Source organism: Papaver somniferum, unplaced genomic scaffold (assembly GCF_003573695.1).
Source record: "Papaver somniferum cultivar HN1 unplaced genomic scaffold, ASM357369v1 unplaced-scaffold_117, whole genome shotgun sequence".
In the NCBI taxonomy this organism is placed as follows: Eukaryota; Viridiplantae; Streptophyta; class Magnoliopsida; order Ranunculales; family Papaveraceae; genus Papaver; species Papaver somniferum.
In genome coordinates, this window is record NW_020620714.1 from 10552810 (window position 1) to 10570227 (window position 17418).

At 33.3% G+C, this 17418-nt stretch overlaps 1 protein-coding gene across 1 annotated transcript; it reads left to right on the forward strand.

The window, feature by feature from the left end:
• The first annotated feature begins 3288 nt into the window (after positions 1 to 3288).
• LOC113329845 (2-alkenal reductase (NADP(+)-dependent)-like) lies at positions 3289 to 7682 on the forward strand. Its single transcript, XM_026576668.1, has 4 exons — positions 3289 to 3345; positions 5918 to 5951; positions 6977 to 7025; positions 7304 to 7682. The coding sequence occupies exons 1-4, from the start codon at positions 3289 to 3291 to the stop codon at positions 7680 to 7682; spliced, it is 519 nt and encodes a 172-aa protein (XP_026432453.1).
• The last annotated feature ends 9736 nt before the right edge of the window (positions 7683 to 17418 follow it).

The following is a 17418-nucleotide window of genomic DNA, read 5'->3' on the forward strand; positions in this document are numbered from 1 at the left end:
AATTTACATAAATTAACTCATTATCGAGTTGAGTAACCCATTATGGATTTTGTTTTTCATATTTTCATGAATATATTATTATGTTGTTTTATCCAAAACTTATTGCATCATCTATACAAAATTGAGGTTTTATTTTTGGATAAATTACTCCATACTTGTAAAAATTTATGATCTTCATTGTATATTCTAACACCCTTCATTTTAATTCACTATTCCTTATTCATCCCGATTTTTTAAGCTTGCATCAAATTAAACTAGTGATGCATCAAAGAATTTTTCTTCAATGAAATTTCATTATTGAAACATACTTATACATTTTGCTCAATGTTTGTTTTAGGTTAATAAAGGTTCGCCATGTTTGGATATTTTTCAATTAAAGGGCGTTGATGTATTCATAATTTATATGTATGTCATGCTTTTGAATAAATATTTGTGATTAGTGTTTTGGGGTTACTCATAAATGTTTTATAATCGACTAAATTTATGATCAGATCAAGTATGTACATATCATTGAGGGGGACTGTGCAATATCACAGGAAAAGTTAGTGTGATGTTTACAATTGTACATGTTTGCTGGGTACTTTAGTCATCACCACAGTGATGCTAAACTCTTATCTTGTAAGTGTTGTATGTTTTAAGTCCTCTTAGTTTTATTTAACGATTAGAACAATATTGCTCACAAGTAGTTTTGGTTCACAAGTTTAAACAAGAATTAAGGTTATCTAAATGTTTCATATACATGTGAAATAATATCCACCCACAGGTGACTACAATTCACGTTATATTAGGTTGAACATATTTAGGATTATTGGATTTTGTTAATACATTTTAGGACGTGAGTTGCCCACAGGTGTTTCTAGTTGTAGTATTTGACAGACGTAATGTTGAATTATGAGAATGTAAAATATCCACAGATATTTTTCATGTCTTACTTTGTTCCTTGATAGGGTTTTACCCACAGGAGAATCCTATTGAAGGTATGAAACTATTTTAAGCTTAATTGTCATTTATCTCTATTATAACTTTCAGTTTTTGTTCTTATTAATTGTTGATTATGATTATTTTGTAGACTTTTAATTAATGTCCAATTTTTGGAAGATAAAATTGTTTATCACCTGATGTTGTTTTCGCGTTATTGTGTACATCTATCAATTGCATTATGAATCTCAATATGTGGATGTTTTCTCGAACATTCATTATTGTAATTGAGAGGAAATTATAGAGAAAATAAAAATCATAAAGTCTGACAAAGGTGGTGAATACTGTGAAAGGTATGAGAAAACAGGATAATATCCTTAATCTTTCACGTAATATCTCCAAAAGTTTGGAATTGTTGTTCAATACACAAGGCCAACTTATCCTTGGCATAATAGTGTGTAGCAAAAAGCAAAATCGTACTTTTATAAAGATAGTTAGAAGCATAATGTGTTGTGCATAATGACCATACATCTGTGAATATATGTTCTTTCTACAACTGTGTAATTTAAATTAATTTCCAAATAAAGCAGTCTCAAAGACACACTTTGGACTAGAAAGGTTGGAAACCTAGTTTAAATCACCTTGAAGTTATGGTTGTTCAGTTGGAGGTGAGGGCTTACATTCCCATGAATGAAAATTGGATTTGAAAACTATCACTGTTTCGTTGGTTTTCCTAAATAATCCAAATGGTAATGAAAATTGGATTTGAAAACTATTATCGTTTCATTGGTTCCTAAATAATCCAAATGGTATCTTTAATGTTCTAACTATTGCATGAGATTTGTTGAAACCTAAAATATAAATTCATTAGTGATGGCATAATCAGTGGGAGTTCGTGGATATATCTGTTCAAGAAGTCATGATAATGATCCTTTATTCAAGACTTCTACAGATATTGTGAATCTTCTCATTGTCGGAATGTTAGATAATGAAAGACCACAAGTTGTTGATCCTATATTCCATAATAAAACTACCGCCAATAAAGAAATTTCCTGATAACAACATTTACTAGCATTAAGAATGTCTCGAAAGAGATTGAAATAAAGTTGTTCATGTTGTTTTAGTGATTGCTTACAAGAATTTATTTCATTTTGATATGGAATGGCAAAGACTCGGTTTCTGGTTCACAAACTATTATGTGCATAATAATAATTTTGGTTAATGTATTGATGCTATGTGAGATAAAATCAATGGTTGAACGTCAAGTACGGGATATTATTTAGTTGCACGAACGACACAAAAAAGTTGTGTGCAAGTGGGTCTTTCAGCCCAAGCATGACTGTAATAGTATAACTAAATGGTATAAAGCCCGAAGTGCAGCCAAAGATTTTATTGAAATGATGCATTGATTATAAATAAGTTTTTCTCTCGTGTCAAAGGAAGACTTATTCAGAATTATCATAGTATTATTAGTAGCTCAGTATGTTTTAAGAGTTGCATTACTCAAATGTGAAAATATCCTTTATTAATGATAAATTTTAATCTACAATTTTTAGAAGTAAAAGTATGAAATTTAAGAAGCTTCCCATAATGGTATATGAAATTCAACAAAACTATAAATGATTCAAGTTTTGGATGAAATTATTACAGATTTATGCATATACCTCAAGATCAGTGGGAAAAATACATACTCTTGGTCATGTATGTTCAGACATACTACCTACAAGTAGTGATCTTGACTTTATGCATATCTCGATATTTTTTGAAATAAAGGATATCAATGAAGCTTACCAAGTGATAATACATATCATATGGATTACTAAAGCTCTCATATAAGGCATATATCGAATATTCGAAGAATTTTGAGACAATAACATATTTAACAGATTTTATTTCATGTTGGATAGAGGATATAAATTTAATCTTCATTACGTCTTAATTCTGATATGAAACTTATAACAAGTTGTTGATATATTAACTAAATTCCTTAAGAATCGAAGAACAAATTACGGTAAAACTATCAAGAATTTTGAGATACTATCTTAACTTTTATGTCTTATAATTAGTTAGCAAACCCAACTAGAGTTGATTGGGTTTTCAGACTTCAGTTTTGTGGATGTATGGATTCTATAAATGGAGAATCCATTAATGCTAGTCCCACAATTGAGTTTGAATATTTATGACTGCGAGACTTAGAAACTTACAGTTTGTCTCTACATTGCTGAAATTTATCGTATTAGCTTCGCAGCATCAAAGCACGATATGATACAAAAGGAACAAAACACATGAACCTTGAGTATATATGCGTGAATTAAGAAATTCAGAAGCAATATTTGTTCATTTATCACTTAAGAACAATTGCATTCGGAGATGCACTTAATGAACAATTACGTTTTAAGACCTCTTAAGAAAATATTAAAATCTCAGGTATGTGGGAGTAATTGATTACTGAATTCAGCTAATTTATGTGCTTATTTTTGAACACTTATTGAGCTCTTATTAATGTATTCGGAATATATTTCTGTATCCATGTTTATTATACTTTTATGTGAATGGATGAATGTTTACGGAAATCGTCTTTCTTAAAGACATCACTGGACCATTATTACTCCTATTTAAGGCCTAGTTGAGTAAGGTACTCATGTTGTGGTACATGGAAGGGAACATGTTGATAACAGGACAATGTACCACCGCTATGACTCGCATGAGTAGTTTGCTTGATCAAGGTATTACGTTAACCACTAATTTATTATGTTTAGCAATTACGCGCGCCTTATGTTTTCTGAGATTAACCATTAACAGATTATCACATGGACCAGTGGGAGAACGTAAGATAATTTTTTATAGGATAATTATCTTTATTAGTCCCATGTGAGAATTTGGTTATATTTAGGATATTGCTAAATATCTAATCCATGGTTTATATAAGGAGTTAGTATCCTATTTATGCTCTTCCTTGATGGACGGTCGAGATCTAATGTATAATACTAAAACCCTAGGTACTTGGTCCTCTCTCTACCTATGAAAGATAAACAATAACCATTACTATTGTATCTAAGGAATTACTCATTATGCTTAAGGTCAAGAGAGAGAAACCATGACATCCACAAGGTATTACCGCTGTTCCAGATTGATTAATCACAGACTAAGGATTGCGCGATAAGAGATTTCTCATATACTATTCTTGCATATTTATTGTGTGATTATCATGAAGTTCACGATCCTAATTAAGTATCTATAAAATTAAATCTTATAGATTGTACAACTAGCGAACAATTAGAAGAAAACGGTACTGAAGCAGCCTTTGAATGGAAAACTGGATGAAGTGATCATAATTTATCTTTCAAAGTGATTCAATTTCTACTCTCCAGAGCTACTGATGGTAAGATACGTAAAAGTAAGCAAAAATAGATACTATATATATTAGTGAAGACTTTGAAACATCACCTAAAAATTGTATTAACTTTCAAGTTTGTGCTTTCGTCTTAACCTCGAGATTCAATATTATTAAGGTAACAAACATAACCACTTATTGTAATAGAAATGCTATCCAAATTATATGGAAAAATGAAGGATTGGAATCCATTTTGCATTGTCCATATATTAGGAATTGCATCAATCTTCCTTCTGATCTGATGTAGATTCCTTACTCTTTCAGTATATACTCACTCCCCCCATCTATCATTATTTTTGCAAACTCACCTGACCTGACAAATTGGATGACAAAATATCAGCTTATAAAAATTCATGGTCTTGTCTTAAGTACCAGTAGTGCAACTGTAAATTTGTATCGTTTAGGTCTCTATTAGCATCTATGGGAATCTAAAGCAATTATTAAGGTTTTCATTGTTTTCATCTCCACTTTTCCTATTACCCATCCCTCATAATTTTTATCCCAATTATCCTAAGTACCACCCATATAAGATTTCATATGTCCTAAAACCACTTACACCCAACAATAAATCCACCATACAACTCACGTTTCGGTCTCCATCTCCGCCACGGACCATTATCTTTGTCTTCAGCTCCATCTCTGCCACGGATCATTATCTTTGTCTTCAGCTCCATCTCCATAATTCATCACCACTTTGAGGGAAGATACTAAAAAGTTTGGTGTGTACTTACGCTGCATATTAAAAATGGTGGAAAAGAGAGACAAGGGCATCAAATTACTTAAAATTAGTTGGAGCATATACTGTGTTATCGATTAACAATGTACTAACTGAATCATACACTAATTTTTAGTAGTTAATAGAATTTGTGTGCTTTGATTAACACGTTTTGGCATATAAGTAAACCATATTGTATGTGTGATTGGATTATCTTGTTTTTGGCATATAAGAAGTTCAAGTGCGATTTTTTCTATTACAATAATTGGATGATCAAATTTTTAAAGCCACACTGCTCATGTGATTAATTAAGTTAATTAATCACCTCTAAACCTTGTTTGCAAAATAGTTTTAGTAAAAAAAAAAACTATCGTTGAGATATTTTTTGGATAATGGAATCTTCCGTTTACCAATTAGTTGTCGATTAATTAATCTATGTCCTTCTTCTAATGATAAAGAGGGATTAATGAAGAAATCCAATAAAACTGGTAATGGTCATACTCAAAATCAATTTGTTCATGGGTGGTACATAACCAGAATTGAAAAATAAAATGATTTTAGAAATTGTGAAGAGGGTATAAAATAGGAAAAGTGGGGATGAGAAATAGGAAAAGCCATTATTAGTGATGCTTGGACTGCAAAAATTTCAGAATTGGATATGCAAGGCATTGCCTTAAGATGAATGCTTCACATCCCCCACATATTGTCCCTCGCGGTTATCCCCATTAAGTATCATGACAACAATAGTTGGGATCATCCGTTGGCCTAGAAGGTTCACCATTCCAAGATGAAAGGTTCAGCATTCCAAGAGTTTATATCATTTAAACTCTCTGGCAGGCAACTGAATGCTCTATTGATAATTATCTTTGTCTTTTTTGATGGAATTTCAGGTTAATTTATTGAAGAACAAGTTTGGATTTGATGATGCTTTTAATTATTTATTTTTTTGAAGCGGAAAGGTTATGATTTTATTAAACATAGTGAAAAAAAGGAAAGTACATGAAAAGCACAAGCATGTGCAACAAAGGGGGCACTAAGGCAAACCCCAAACAAGCAAGCCATGGGCTAAAAGACAAGTTTCAGACTAGGAAACAAGCATTAAAATAAGGATCAGAAGTTTATTTCTTCTTTGCAGAGGTCCTTTTTCCTCTTCCAAGAGACTGACTTTGACTATTTGTGTCTTTAACTCCACTTGATTTTATCTAATTCCTTCTCTGTTCTTGTTTTTTCCTTTTTGCAGCTATCTTGTTGAAGATATTCTGCACAATGCTATCAGATCCTCCCTCTGTTGCACCTACCAATGTTCTTGCCTGCATAAGTTTGTCAATCTGATGCTCACAAGTCTATGGTCTAGTTCTAGGAATATCAACAATTGCCTTCGTTTTCTTTGCAACATTCAATATATCATTGTTTGTCTCATACTCCGACTCTTCATCAAAATCTTCGCAGGTATCTATTGCAGGGTCTACATGATCCTGCTCATGGGTATTTTCTTCAGCTCCAAGAACCTCTTGTGAGTATTCAATAATAGAATCACTTGCTTCCTTACAATATTCCTCCATGTTTTCAACGTACATATCTTCTGGAAGTCTTCCATCAGATTCTGGATCTAGCAAACTATAGGGATCAGAGAAACAAATGTGAACATTCTTAGGCATTTCACCTTCTTTACCCAAGCTTTTACCTCTCCTAGTATACCATTTCTTTGCTGAATTGGGAGAGATCATCTTCATAACCCCAAAACCACTCAAATCATTCCCACTAGGTAGCTGGAAGGAGTAATTGGCATTTGTAGTGTCTGGAATTTCAATCTGATTGTGTTGGGGGCATCAGTCCCATTCCCAATTACTACTCTCTCATCCTCTACCTCTGCAGTTTTCGTAGCAGTATTCTCCACACTCTTTTGCACTTTAGGTACCCACATATTCTTCACAATCTTGCCAGAAGTTATGCTTTTAATTATAAAGACGAGCCTGATAGAACTGCAACTTTGAAAAGGTCTGAACTTGCATTTTATTTTGTAGGTATTTTTGATAGTACCATTAATCAGATAAGTTGATATCCATATTCTCGCTTTTGTTTTGTTATATCTCTGTTTACATTAACCCACATTTTTATGCCAACACGGTAACACCACATGGAGAGTGCCATTTGTCTCTTTCAGTTGAAACTATAGGAGAAGAAAGCATCAGATCACCTAGATTTTGTCAGGCCAAAACAACACCAGTTTTTTCCAACTCCTAATTTGGTGTATTCATACGTCTTTGATATGTTAGGTATTTGCCTAAGGGAATCGATATCTACTTTGAGAATGTTGGTGGAAAGATACTCGAGGTTGTCCTCCCAAATACGTCAGTCCATGGTAGGATCCCTGTTTGTGGAATGATTTCACGGTACAATCTTCAACAACACGATGGGGTTCACAACTTAACTCAACTTCTCAAGAAACGTGTTCATATGGAAGGGTTTAACGTTTCAGATCATTATCACCTTTACACAGATTTCATGGGACTGATGAAGCAGTATTTCATGGATGAAAAGTTATTTTATGTTGAAGATATGGTGGAAGGTATTGAAAGTGCTCCGGTTGCGTTAGTTGGTCTTTTTACTGGCCAAAACATTGGGAAGCAGGTTGTCAAAGTTTCTCATGAATGATTTATTTCTTGTTAGAGCATAGCTCGGTTGAATCCACCAAGCGTTGGTATGTCAAGTTTGGTTGTCATATTTTAGTAAATCAAAACTCATTTAAAGAGTCGCTTGATTACATACTAGAGTCAACTTCGTATAGGTTAGCTTGAAAGTGTTAGGATATGAGACTTACAAGTATTACATGAAGAATGTGAAGAAGTATGGAGCTACAACGACAACATCATCCTTCCTATTGAGGTTAGTAATATTTGACTTGAATTGTTTCTTTCCCTAACGTATCTTTCAAGTCGTGCATATTGAAAACATAACTACGAAGCTGTGTATAAAACTCTAGTTAGACATAGTATTAAGGAATACAATACAAGGTTTATTGCTTAACCATTAAACTTTGTATATAAAACATCGACATGATCATATGAATGCTATTATGATTATGTATGGGTATGAGTGAAGATTTCATCAAACAATGTTTTACATTCATTTAAAGGAAGTAAGTTCATAAACTTGTTTTCTGAATCCAAAGGGAAATCGCTGGGCTTATTGGTATTGTTATTCATTGCAAATCTATTTTGAATTACCAATATGTGTGTTTAGTATAACCGCTCATAAACTTGTTTATGTATCTTGGTAAAACTATTCACAAGTCCTAACTTATGTATTGGTATGACTTTTATTAGTGAAACCGATCTTAAGTAATCACTCAAGATGGTATGATCGCCTTGTAAACTGCAACTTTTATCTAGCCATTGGGGAACCGATCCTAGTAAGAGGTGCAACAAAGTTACAAGAGGGAATCGATCCTTGTATGAGGTGCAACAGGGGGAATCCATCCTATGAACATGTGCAACACGTTTTTAGACATTGGGGAACCTATCCTATGGACATGTGCAACAAGTTTCGTTATTGGGGAACAGATCCTATGAACATGTGCAACAAGGTTTGCTATTGGAACCGATCCTATGGACATGTGCACCAGATACAAGTTAGATACCATATATATATATGGAAACGTAAAAAGATGTCGACATACTTTGAACATGTACAGTAACTCTTATCATTAATTGTTCAAAGATATTCCTTAATTAAGGTTTCTTAGTTTTTATATGCTATTTAATCTCCAGCAATTAAATGCAAATATTTAGAACATAATAATTCGTAATGTGCATTTACTGATTATAGATTTTTCTATTGGGATTTTGGTCAATATTTGGACAGTGCATTTCCAGGAATTATGAAAACCGATTTTGTATTTATTGCATATCTTTGAGAATATTCGGTTTCGGAAATTCCTTGGTGTCCAAACTTCCTTATCTATAAATATTGAAGTTTGCATTTCTAGCAAACTAATCCTCAGAGTCAGTAAAACTACCTATTTGTGTTGTTACTGGTGGAGCCGCCTATTCAGAGAGGAAAGTAACCTAATTAGGAGAAATCTCTTACAGCCGCTCAGTTTAAAGACTTCTTTGGGATTGAGAAGCTTTATTAGTACCATTGGTGGAAAACTAGATAATTGCGGTTTATTATTAGTTTTCGATTGATTTGATTGACTAAAGGTTGTTTAACTTTGATTGCACCTAGTTTGTTTATGATTGAGAATCTTCTCTTCTGATATAAGATTCACTCAAACTAGATCGAAGTTTCGACGGGGATCTTTAGACTGTTTGTAGTTCTAAGGACGTCTTGTGATAATCCAACGTTAACAGACTCCGTTTTGTGTGTGATTGATCACAAGAGATTCAAATTGATTGTGTGCAGGTACTTATTGAAGATTAAAGAAGATTTGAAGACAAGAAGACTTTTTGGATTCATAATCTTTGGTGTACAAAATACTTGTTTCGGCTAGAAAGGGATCCAACTATAATCGGTTTATCTTTGTGATAGATTGGATTGATTAGTTGAGTAGATCGGCATCAATACACTTCTTTGTGATTAATAGTATTGATTGCGTAGTCTAACAATTACTTTGGTAGTTGTTGAAAGATTGATCTAAGGACCCAACAAAGGAGTTTATTGGTTAAACGGAAGAGCCTTTGTCAAACTCATATCACGTTGTTTGGAAAGAGTTGCTACCGAACAGATTTGTTGTTCCTTTACTGTTTGGAATACGAACCAAAGGAATTGTTCCAAGTGCGTGACTTAGTAATAAGTTGCAGGCGCAGGGATACTGAGGAAACTAGGTGAACTGTAGGTTTAGTTGCTTGGTCTCAACTATACGAAGTTGGTTTGATTTTGTATAGCGGCTTAATTCTGAGAGTATTCAATTCTGGACTAGGTCCCGTGGTTTTTCTGCATTTGCGGTTTCCTCGTTAACAAAATCTTGTTGTGTAATTTACTTTTATTTTCCGAAATGATAATTTTTGTTATTATAATTTAAAGTAAATTACACAAACGTTAATTCCTATTTTACTTGATAGACAATCCCTAAAGTTTGGTTAAGTCCAAACCTATTATCAAGTAAACATACTTCGTTGTTGTAATGCCTCGATCTTGTATCCATAGTCAATCACACAAGTTATCTTTTTGTCGTATTGTCTCGATCTCGTATCCATAGAAGATCATAGGAAGTGTGAACCGATTAGTTGGATTTTCTCGACTCAGTCTATAGACAATCACTTTTGGAGAAGAGACTTATAGGTGGAAAAGTTTTAGATTGAGGTATATTTTGGTACCCTCGTCTTTTCAATTGGTATCAGAGAAGGAAAACACGAAAAAATCTAACAATCTATGTTTGATGCGATCCAACCTATAAGACATGCGTAAAAGTAAAGTTAAGCGAGAGAGAAAACTAAAGAAAGACTCAGTTAACGTATCGCAAGACGTTGAAAGTTTTGATTTTAAGAAATGTTTCAATGGGGCTTCTTTGTCAAGTTCTACTTGCTCTTCTGAGAATAAGTTTGAATGTTCTAAAAACAAGATTAAGTTAAGTCATGTATTCGTAATCAATGATTCATACTCCGAAAGAAATCTTCTTGATGACGAGAAAAACATTGATTCGTCGAAAATAGAAAGATTTCATCAAAACGAATTAAGCGAAAAATTTCTCTCATGTTCAACTGAATTAATTCTTGCATTAGAAAGAGAAAGAAAGCATCTAGACGATATAAATTGTATGCAAGATATGATTGATCAACTTGTCATTGGTCTTGACTCCTCAAAGTCTGAATTTGTTTCTCTAAAAAGAGAAGCTTCATTAGAGATTCGTTCTCTGAAAGAAAGGCTTAACAATTGCCTTGAGGAAGCAAAGAAAACTGATTCTAAATATATACATAATCTTGAGGAAAAAGCAAGTGCTAGTCTTTCTCGAGCGGAACTTTTAGAGAAAGATCGTGATGCTACTCTTGAAATTGTACATTTGTTGGAAGATAAACTTGTTGATTATGATGCAAGGATTAACTCTCAACAAAAGAGTTTTGAAGAGAAAGAAGGTGATTATCTCTCCCGAGAAAAACGCCTTGAGATTGATCTAGCTAGTGCTCTGATAAAATCAAGATGTTGGAAGAAGAAAATTTGGACCTTAAAAAGTTCAATGCTAGCTCAAACAATTTAACCTCAATGTTAGAAGCAAGTAGAAATCATCGTGATACACGAGGATTGGGCTGTAAGGGAATATATGCTTCAAGTATTATAAAAGAGGTAAAATTTGCTAAAGCTACAAATTCTTATAAACCGGAGGCTTCCACTGAGGTAAAAGATGCTCGTATTCCTTGTAAAGAAGTAAAACCTGTCAATCCCAAGAATCATGTTAAACCATACTCTTTAAGAACTACAATCAAAGAGAGAACTTATGCTAATTTCAAGAAAGCAACAAAGTTGAACAAAGATAAGAAGAATAAGGGGAGGAAGAAAAATCATCGAGCTCCAATGCAAGAGGATCCACAAAAGGTAACATTAAAACTCACACTTCGTATGTTACTAAGCATTGTAGTTATTTTGGTAATAAAGGGCACGTGGAATGTGGATGCAATATTCGTAAGTTAAAAGACACACTTTCTTTTGTATTAAACGAATTGGCTAAGATTGCTCCCCAAAGGAAATCAGATCGGTATTGTCCCAAGTTTAGGAAAAAGAATTATTATAATGATAGTTCAAATTTTGCATATCACTCGACAAGGTTGTTTCATAAAAGACCCAATTATAGAAAGATAGGTGACTTTTTATATGCAAAATCAAGATCTGAAGTTCCAAATTGGAGAAAGGGTGTTTCATAAAATACTCAAAAGGACAATGATCCTAATGGTATGAAGGAGAAAGTTGCTCCTGCTAAACCCAACTATAAATGGGTCCCGAAGTCCTCCATATCCAGGAAGGGACCAAAAGTTAGTCACAAGAATGACTCTCAGTTGTTAATTGTTTGTGGCAATAATTACAAGAGTATTCTTTGAAAGACTAAAGAAACACATCATGTCTGAAATCTCTTGTACTAGTAAACGTTGTGATAATGAAACTCTTCATCACAACTCAAAAAGGAAAAACAAGATATGGAACAAGAGAAAACAAACCAAGCAAGAGGTCAAGAATGATAGGTCTGTCTTAGTCACCCATGACGAACAAGACAAGGCTCAACTTAACACAACCTAGTTGTGTTAGAATGTGCATGCTCACCTTAGTGATCGATCTTTTTAAAGGTGAGAAAGCACATGAAAAACCTGAGCACATGATCTCTCGATTATGTTATGACTAATTAACATCTTTAGGGAGATTTATTTTCTATACTCATACCTTCTCTATCTACTTTTGATATTTTGATAGAAACGGTAATTTTGAGTTGATAATGTTGATATCTACTGATCATATTTGTGTAGCTCTTGCTTTTTTGGTCAAAACGAGCCAAAAATCATTGAATTCGGACTTAGTATGCAAAATTTTTGTCTAAAACTATTTTGTATATGAATTCGTGTGTTATAACCAATTCTAAACTTGTTTGGAAGTGTGGTATGACCGATTCCTAGAAGCAAATTCATATGAATGAATTTTTATATTTTTGCTTTGAATATTCAGTTTATGGGATGTTTAATTTCGGTTTTCTGACCTTAATATTCAATCTCATATGTTGTGAACCCTTATGGTTTGGGTGACTTTTTGATTTAGCGGGATTAAGTTCTATCCCATGTTGGTAGGCTTTATTAAAGGATCATGAGGGGTTCCTGTAGAAACAATATGTGAAAAAGTCACAATATGTTGAATCTTTTGGTTTAGCATAAAAGCATATATGTTTCGAAGTTTCAATTTTTGCATTACATAGTTAAAACCGGTTTTGAACCTTTCTCTGGTAAAGGTTGGTTGTTGTTGTTCTTTTTTTTTGCATAAGGATGACAACATAATGATATTTCTGTATCAATTCTCCCTGGAAATAAGATACAAACATATTGGAGAAGAGGATGCGAAATTTGAGGTAACAATCTTGTTAGTTAATTGTTTTCCTGTTTATGAAAAGCATGATTTTATTTCATATCCTTATTTCTTTTGCTTAACAAAATTTTGGCACAATTAATGTTGATTCCATTATTTGTGTATGGATGTGTATGTGATTCAATTGTTTCCGGATAATAGAAACTATTGTATCTTTCGTTATTGTTTGGTATCAATTGTTTAGGCTTACAAATTTCGGTGCAATTTGCAGTGCTATAATGTCTATGTTTGATTCAATTTATTCCGGTTAAGGTAAATTATTATGAAAGTTGATTTATTTGGTTTGTATGGGTTGTTTATGGCTTAACAAAAGTGTTTCGGGATCATTTGTTTAGTCCAAAGTGACTTTCGAATAAGAGAAACTAAGTTTTTCGGATCTTAATTAGACTTATCAAATGTGTAGGATTCGGTTATTCAAGTCTAATTGAATGACTTGACAAGAAATACTTAGTTAGACCTTTCAATTGTCTTGTCTTGTAAAAAAAGGTCTAAGTTATTTTTGAAAATAATTGGAGTCTGAGGAGGAAAATAAAGTTAATTATGATCTTTATTTTGTTCTTATCGAACAAGCGATTGTACTTGTACAATCGGTTTAGAAAAAGAACTAAGGTGCTTAGTCGATTTTTGATATGCTAAACTATTAGGGAAAATTTCTTCGGGCAATTGTTTCCTAGATAATATGTTAAAACCAAATTACTTGTAGTTTCAGTTTTGATATTGGTTATCTAAAATGGTGTGTGAAACCCTCGTGCTCAACTCTTATAGGTTTGCAAATTCTCTTTGTGAGATTTGTAAGATCCTTTCGGTTTGTCCTTTATTTTTTTTCGTTTCTTTGTCAATTTGTGACAAAAGGGGGAGAAATATATGGAGTAAACAAGTGATATTGACTTGTTGTGAGTTGGTATCACTAAGGGAAAGGACATTTGTGCTAAAACGTTTAATCTAACGAAGAGAGTGAAAGCATAGACTAAGGGGGAGTCACATATCATATGATATGTAGTTATGATGAACTACATGGAAATAACAAAGACATGCGGATTGAAAATCTATCTATTTTACCTTTAGGGGAAATATTAGCTTTTTTATTATAATGTCAGCAGCGGTATTTAAGGATTGAATTTAATGCAGGTTTTGTGATGTTGAACTTGGAATCAAGCGTATGTGTATAATGAATTTTTGTAATTTGTTTATCTATATGATGTAAGAGTTTTGTCACTAAAATTGACAAAGGGGGAGATTGTTAGAGCATAGCTCGGTTGTACCCACCAAGCGCTGGTATGTCAAGCTTGGTTGTCATATTTTAGTGGATCAAAACTCATTTAAAGAGTCGCTTGATTACATATTAGAGTCAACTTCGTATAGGTTAGCTTGAAAGTGTTAGGATATGAGACTTACAAGTATTACATGAAGACTTGAAGAATGTGATGAAGTATAGAGCTACAACGACAACATCATCCTTCCTCTTGAGGTTAGTAATATTTGACTTGAAATGTTTCTTTCCTTAACGTATCTTTCAAGTCGTACATATTGAAAACATAACTGTGAAGCTATGTATGAAACTCTAGTTAGACATAGTATTAAGGAATACAATACGAGGTTTATTTCTTAATCATTAAACTTAGTATATAAGACATCGACATGATCATATGAATGCTATTGTGATTATGTATGGGTATGAGTGAAAATTTCATCCTAGGAAACAATGTTTTATATTCGTTTAAAGGAAGTAAGTTCATAAACTTGTTTTGTGAATCGAAAGGGTAATCGCTAGGCTTATTGGTATTGTTATTCATTGCAAATCTGTTTTGAATTACCAATATGTGTGTTTAGTATAACCGCTCATAAACTTATTTATGTATCTTGGTAAAACTATTCACAAGGCCTGACTTATGTATTGGTATGACTTTTATTAGTGAAACCGATCTTAAGTAATCACTCAATATGGTATGATCGATGCCTTGTAAACTGCAACTTCTATCTAGACATTGGGGAACCGATCCTAGTAAGAGGTGCAACAAATTTACAAGAGGGAATCGATCCTTGTATGAGGTGCAACAGGGGGAATCCATCCTATGAACATGTGCAACACGTTTTTAGACATTGGGGGAACCTATCCTATGAACATGTGCAACAAGTTTTGTTATTGGGGAACGGATCCTATGAACATGTGCAACAAATTTTTCTATTGGGAACTGATCCTATGGACATGTGCACCAAATAAAAGTTAGATACCATATATATATGGAAACGTAAAAAGGTATCGACATACTTTGGTGGGAAACTAGATAATTGCGGTTTATTATTAGTTTTCGATTAATTTGATTGACTAACAGTTGTTGTACTTTGATTGCACCTAGTTTGTTTATGCTTGAGAATCATATAAGATTCACTCAAACTAGATCGAAGTTTCGACGGGGATCTTTAGACTGTTTGTAGTTCTAAAGACGTCTTGTGATATTCCAATGTTAACAGACTCCGTTTTGTGTGTGATTGATAACAATAGATTCAAGTTGATTGTGTGCAGGTGCTGATTGAAGATTAAAGAAGATTTGAAGATAAGAAGACTTTTTGGGTTCATAATCTTTGGTGTACACAATACTTTTTTCGTCTAGAAAGGGATCCAACTATAATCGGTTTGTCTTTGTGATAGATTGGATTGATTAGTTGAGTAGATCTGCATCAATACACTTCTTTGTGATTAATAGTATTGATTGCATAGTCTAACAATTACTTTGTTAGTTGTTGAGAGATTGGTCTAAGGACCCGACAAATGAGTTTATTGGTTAAACGGAAGAGCCTTTGTCAAACTCATATCACGTTGTTTGAAAAGAGTTGTTACCGAACAGAATTGTTGTTCCTTTACTATTTGGAATACAAACCAAATGAATTATTCCAAGTGCGTGGCTAATTAACAAGTTGGAGGCGCATGGATACTGAAGAAACTAGGTGAACTATAGGTTTAGTTGCTTGGTCTCAACTATACGAAGTTGGTCTGATTTTGTATAGCGGCTTAATTCTGAGAGTATTCAATTCTGGACTAGGTCCCGGGGTTTTTCTGCATTTGCGGTTTCCTCGTTAACAAAATCTTGTTGTGTCATTTACTTTTATTTTCTGCAAATATAATTGTTGTTATTATAATTTAAAGTAAATTACACAAAAGTTAATTCCTATTTTACTTGATAGACAATCCCTAGAGTTTGGTTAAGTCCGAACCTATTATCAAGTAAACATACTTCGTTGTTGTATCCATAGTCAATCACACAATTTATCTTGTTATCGTATTGTCTCGATCTCGTATCTATAGATGATCACACAAAGTGTGAACCGATTAGTTGTGTTGTCTGGACTCAATCTATAGACAATCACTTTCGGAGAAATGACTTATAGGTGGAAAAGTTTTAGATTGGGGTATATTTGGATACCCTCGTATTTTCACTTCTTATATGTGAAATTTATTTCTCCTTGAACTATACTCTACTCTGGTTAATAATTGTACTTTTTGTATGGTCAATTCCTTGTGTTCTCTTGTAGATTCCTCATTCTTTCAATAAATTCTCGCTCTTCACCCCCCCCCATTTATCATTTGTTTTGCAATTAAACTCACCTGACCTGACAAATAAGATGCACAAAATATCAGCTTAAAAAAATTCATGGTCGTCTTAAGTACCAGTATCACCCGACCTGACAAATTTGTTGCACGCAGAAATTATTATCAGCTTACAAAAATTCATGGTCTTATCTTAAGTACCAGTAGTGAAAATTGGTACCCTTTAGGCCCATATTCGCAGCTACGGAAATCTCAAGCAGCTATAAACGATGCTTGGCCTGAAATTTTTTAGAATTGGATATGCAAGGCATTTCCTTGAGACAAAAATCTTTCACATCCCCCACCTATTATCCAACACAGTTATCCCGATGACGTGTGATGACGGTAATGAACCATGACTGTTTAGTCGATACCCATTGTGAGCCTCTAACCATGTTGGCAAATCGAGGTTACGTTCATCTCGAACTGGCATGTTTTCTTAAAAGTAAGTTTATAAAGTATATGATAATATACAATCGCATAGGACACAAATATTATGTGGTTCACCTACCTTTGTAGTTTACGTCCATGGTCAAAACCACCCCGAAAATCTTTCATTATCATAACAATAATACATCGATAAAATCAATTAGCGGTAAGCGACTTAGAAACAAGAAGACATATTACAAAGAGTTTAACTCTTCCTTTGTTCCTCTTCTTCCATAAACCTCCATCGTTGTGGTTGCTTCAACTTTAGACAAGAACATGAAAAACATTGTGAATTTACCTTCTCCCATATAAACCCTT

Bases quoted from the DNA above. Each gene is read 5' to 3' on its own strand.
- LOC113329845 (XM_026576668.1), top strand. From the start codon at position 3,289: ATGCACTTAATGAACAATTACGTTTTAAGACCTCTTAAGAAAATATTA. The intron at 5,952-6,976 runs ATGCTTTTAATT...TTGCCAGAAGTT, and splicing joins GAACAAGTTTGGATTTGATG to ATGCTTTTAATTATAAAGAC. The intron at 7,026-7,303 runs GTCTGAACTTGC...TTGATATGTTAG, and splicing joins AGAACTGCAACTTTGAAAAG to GTATTTGCCTAAGGGAATCG.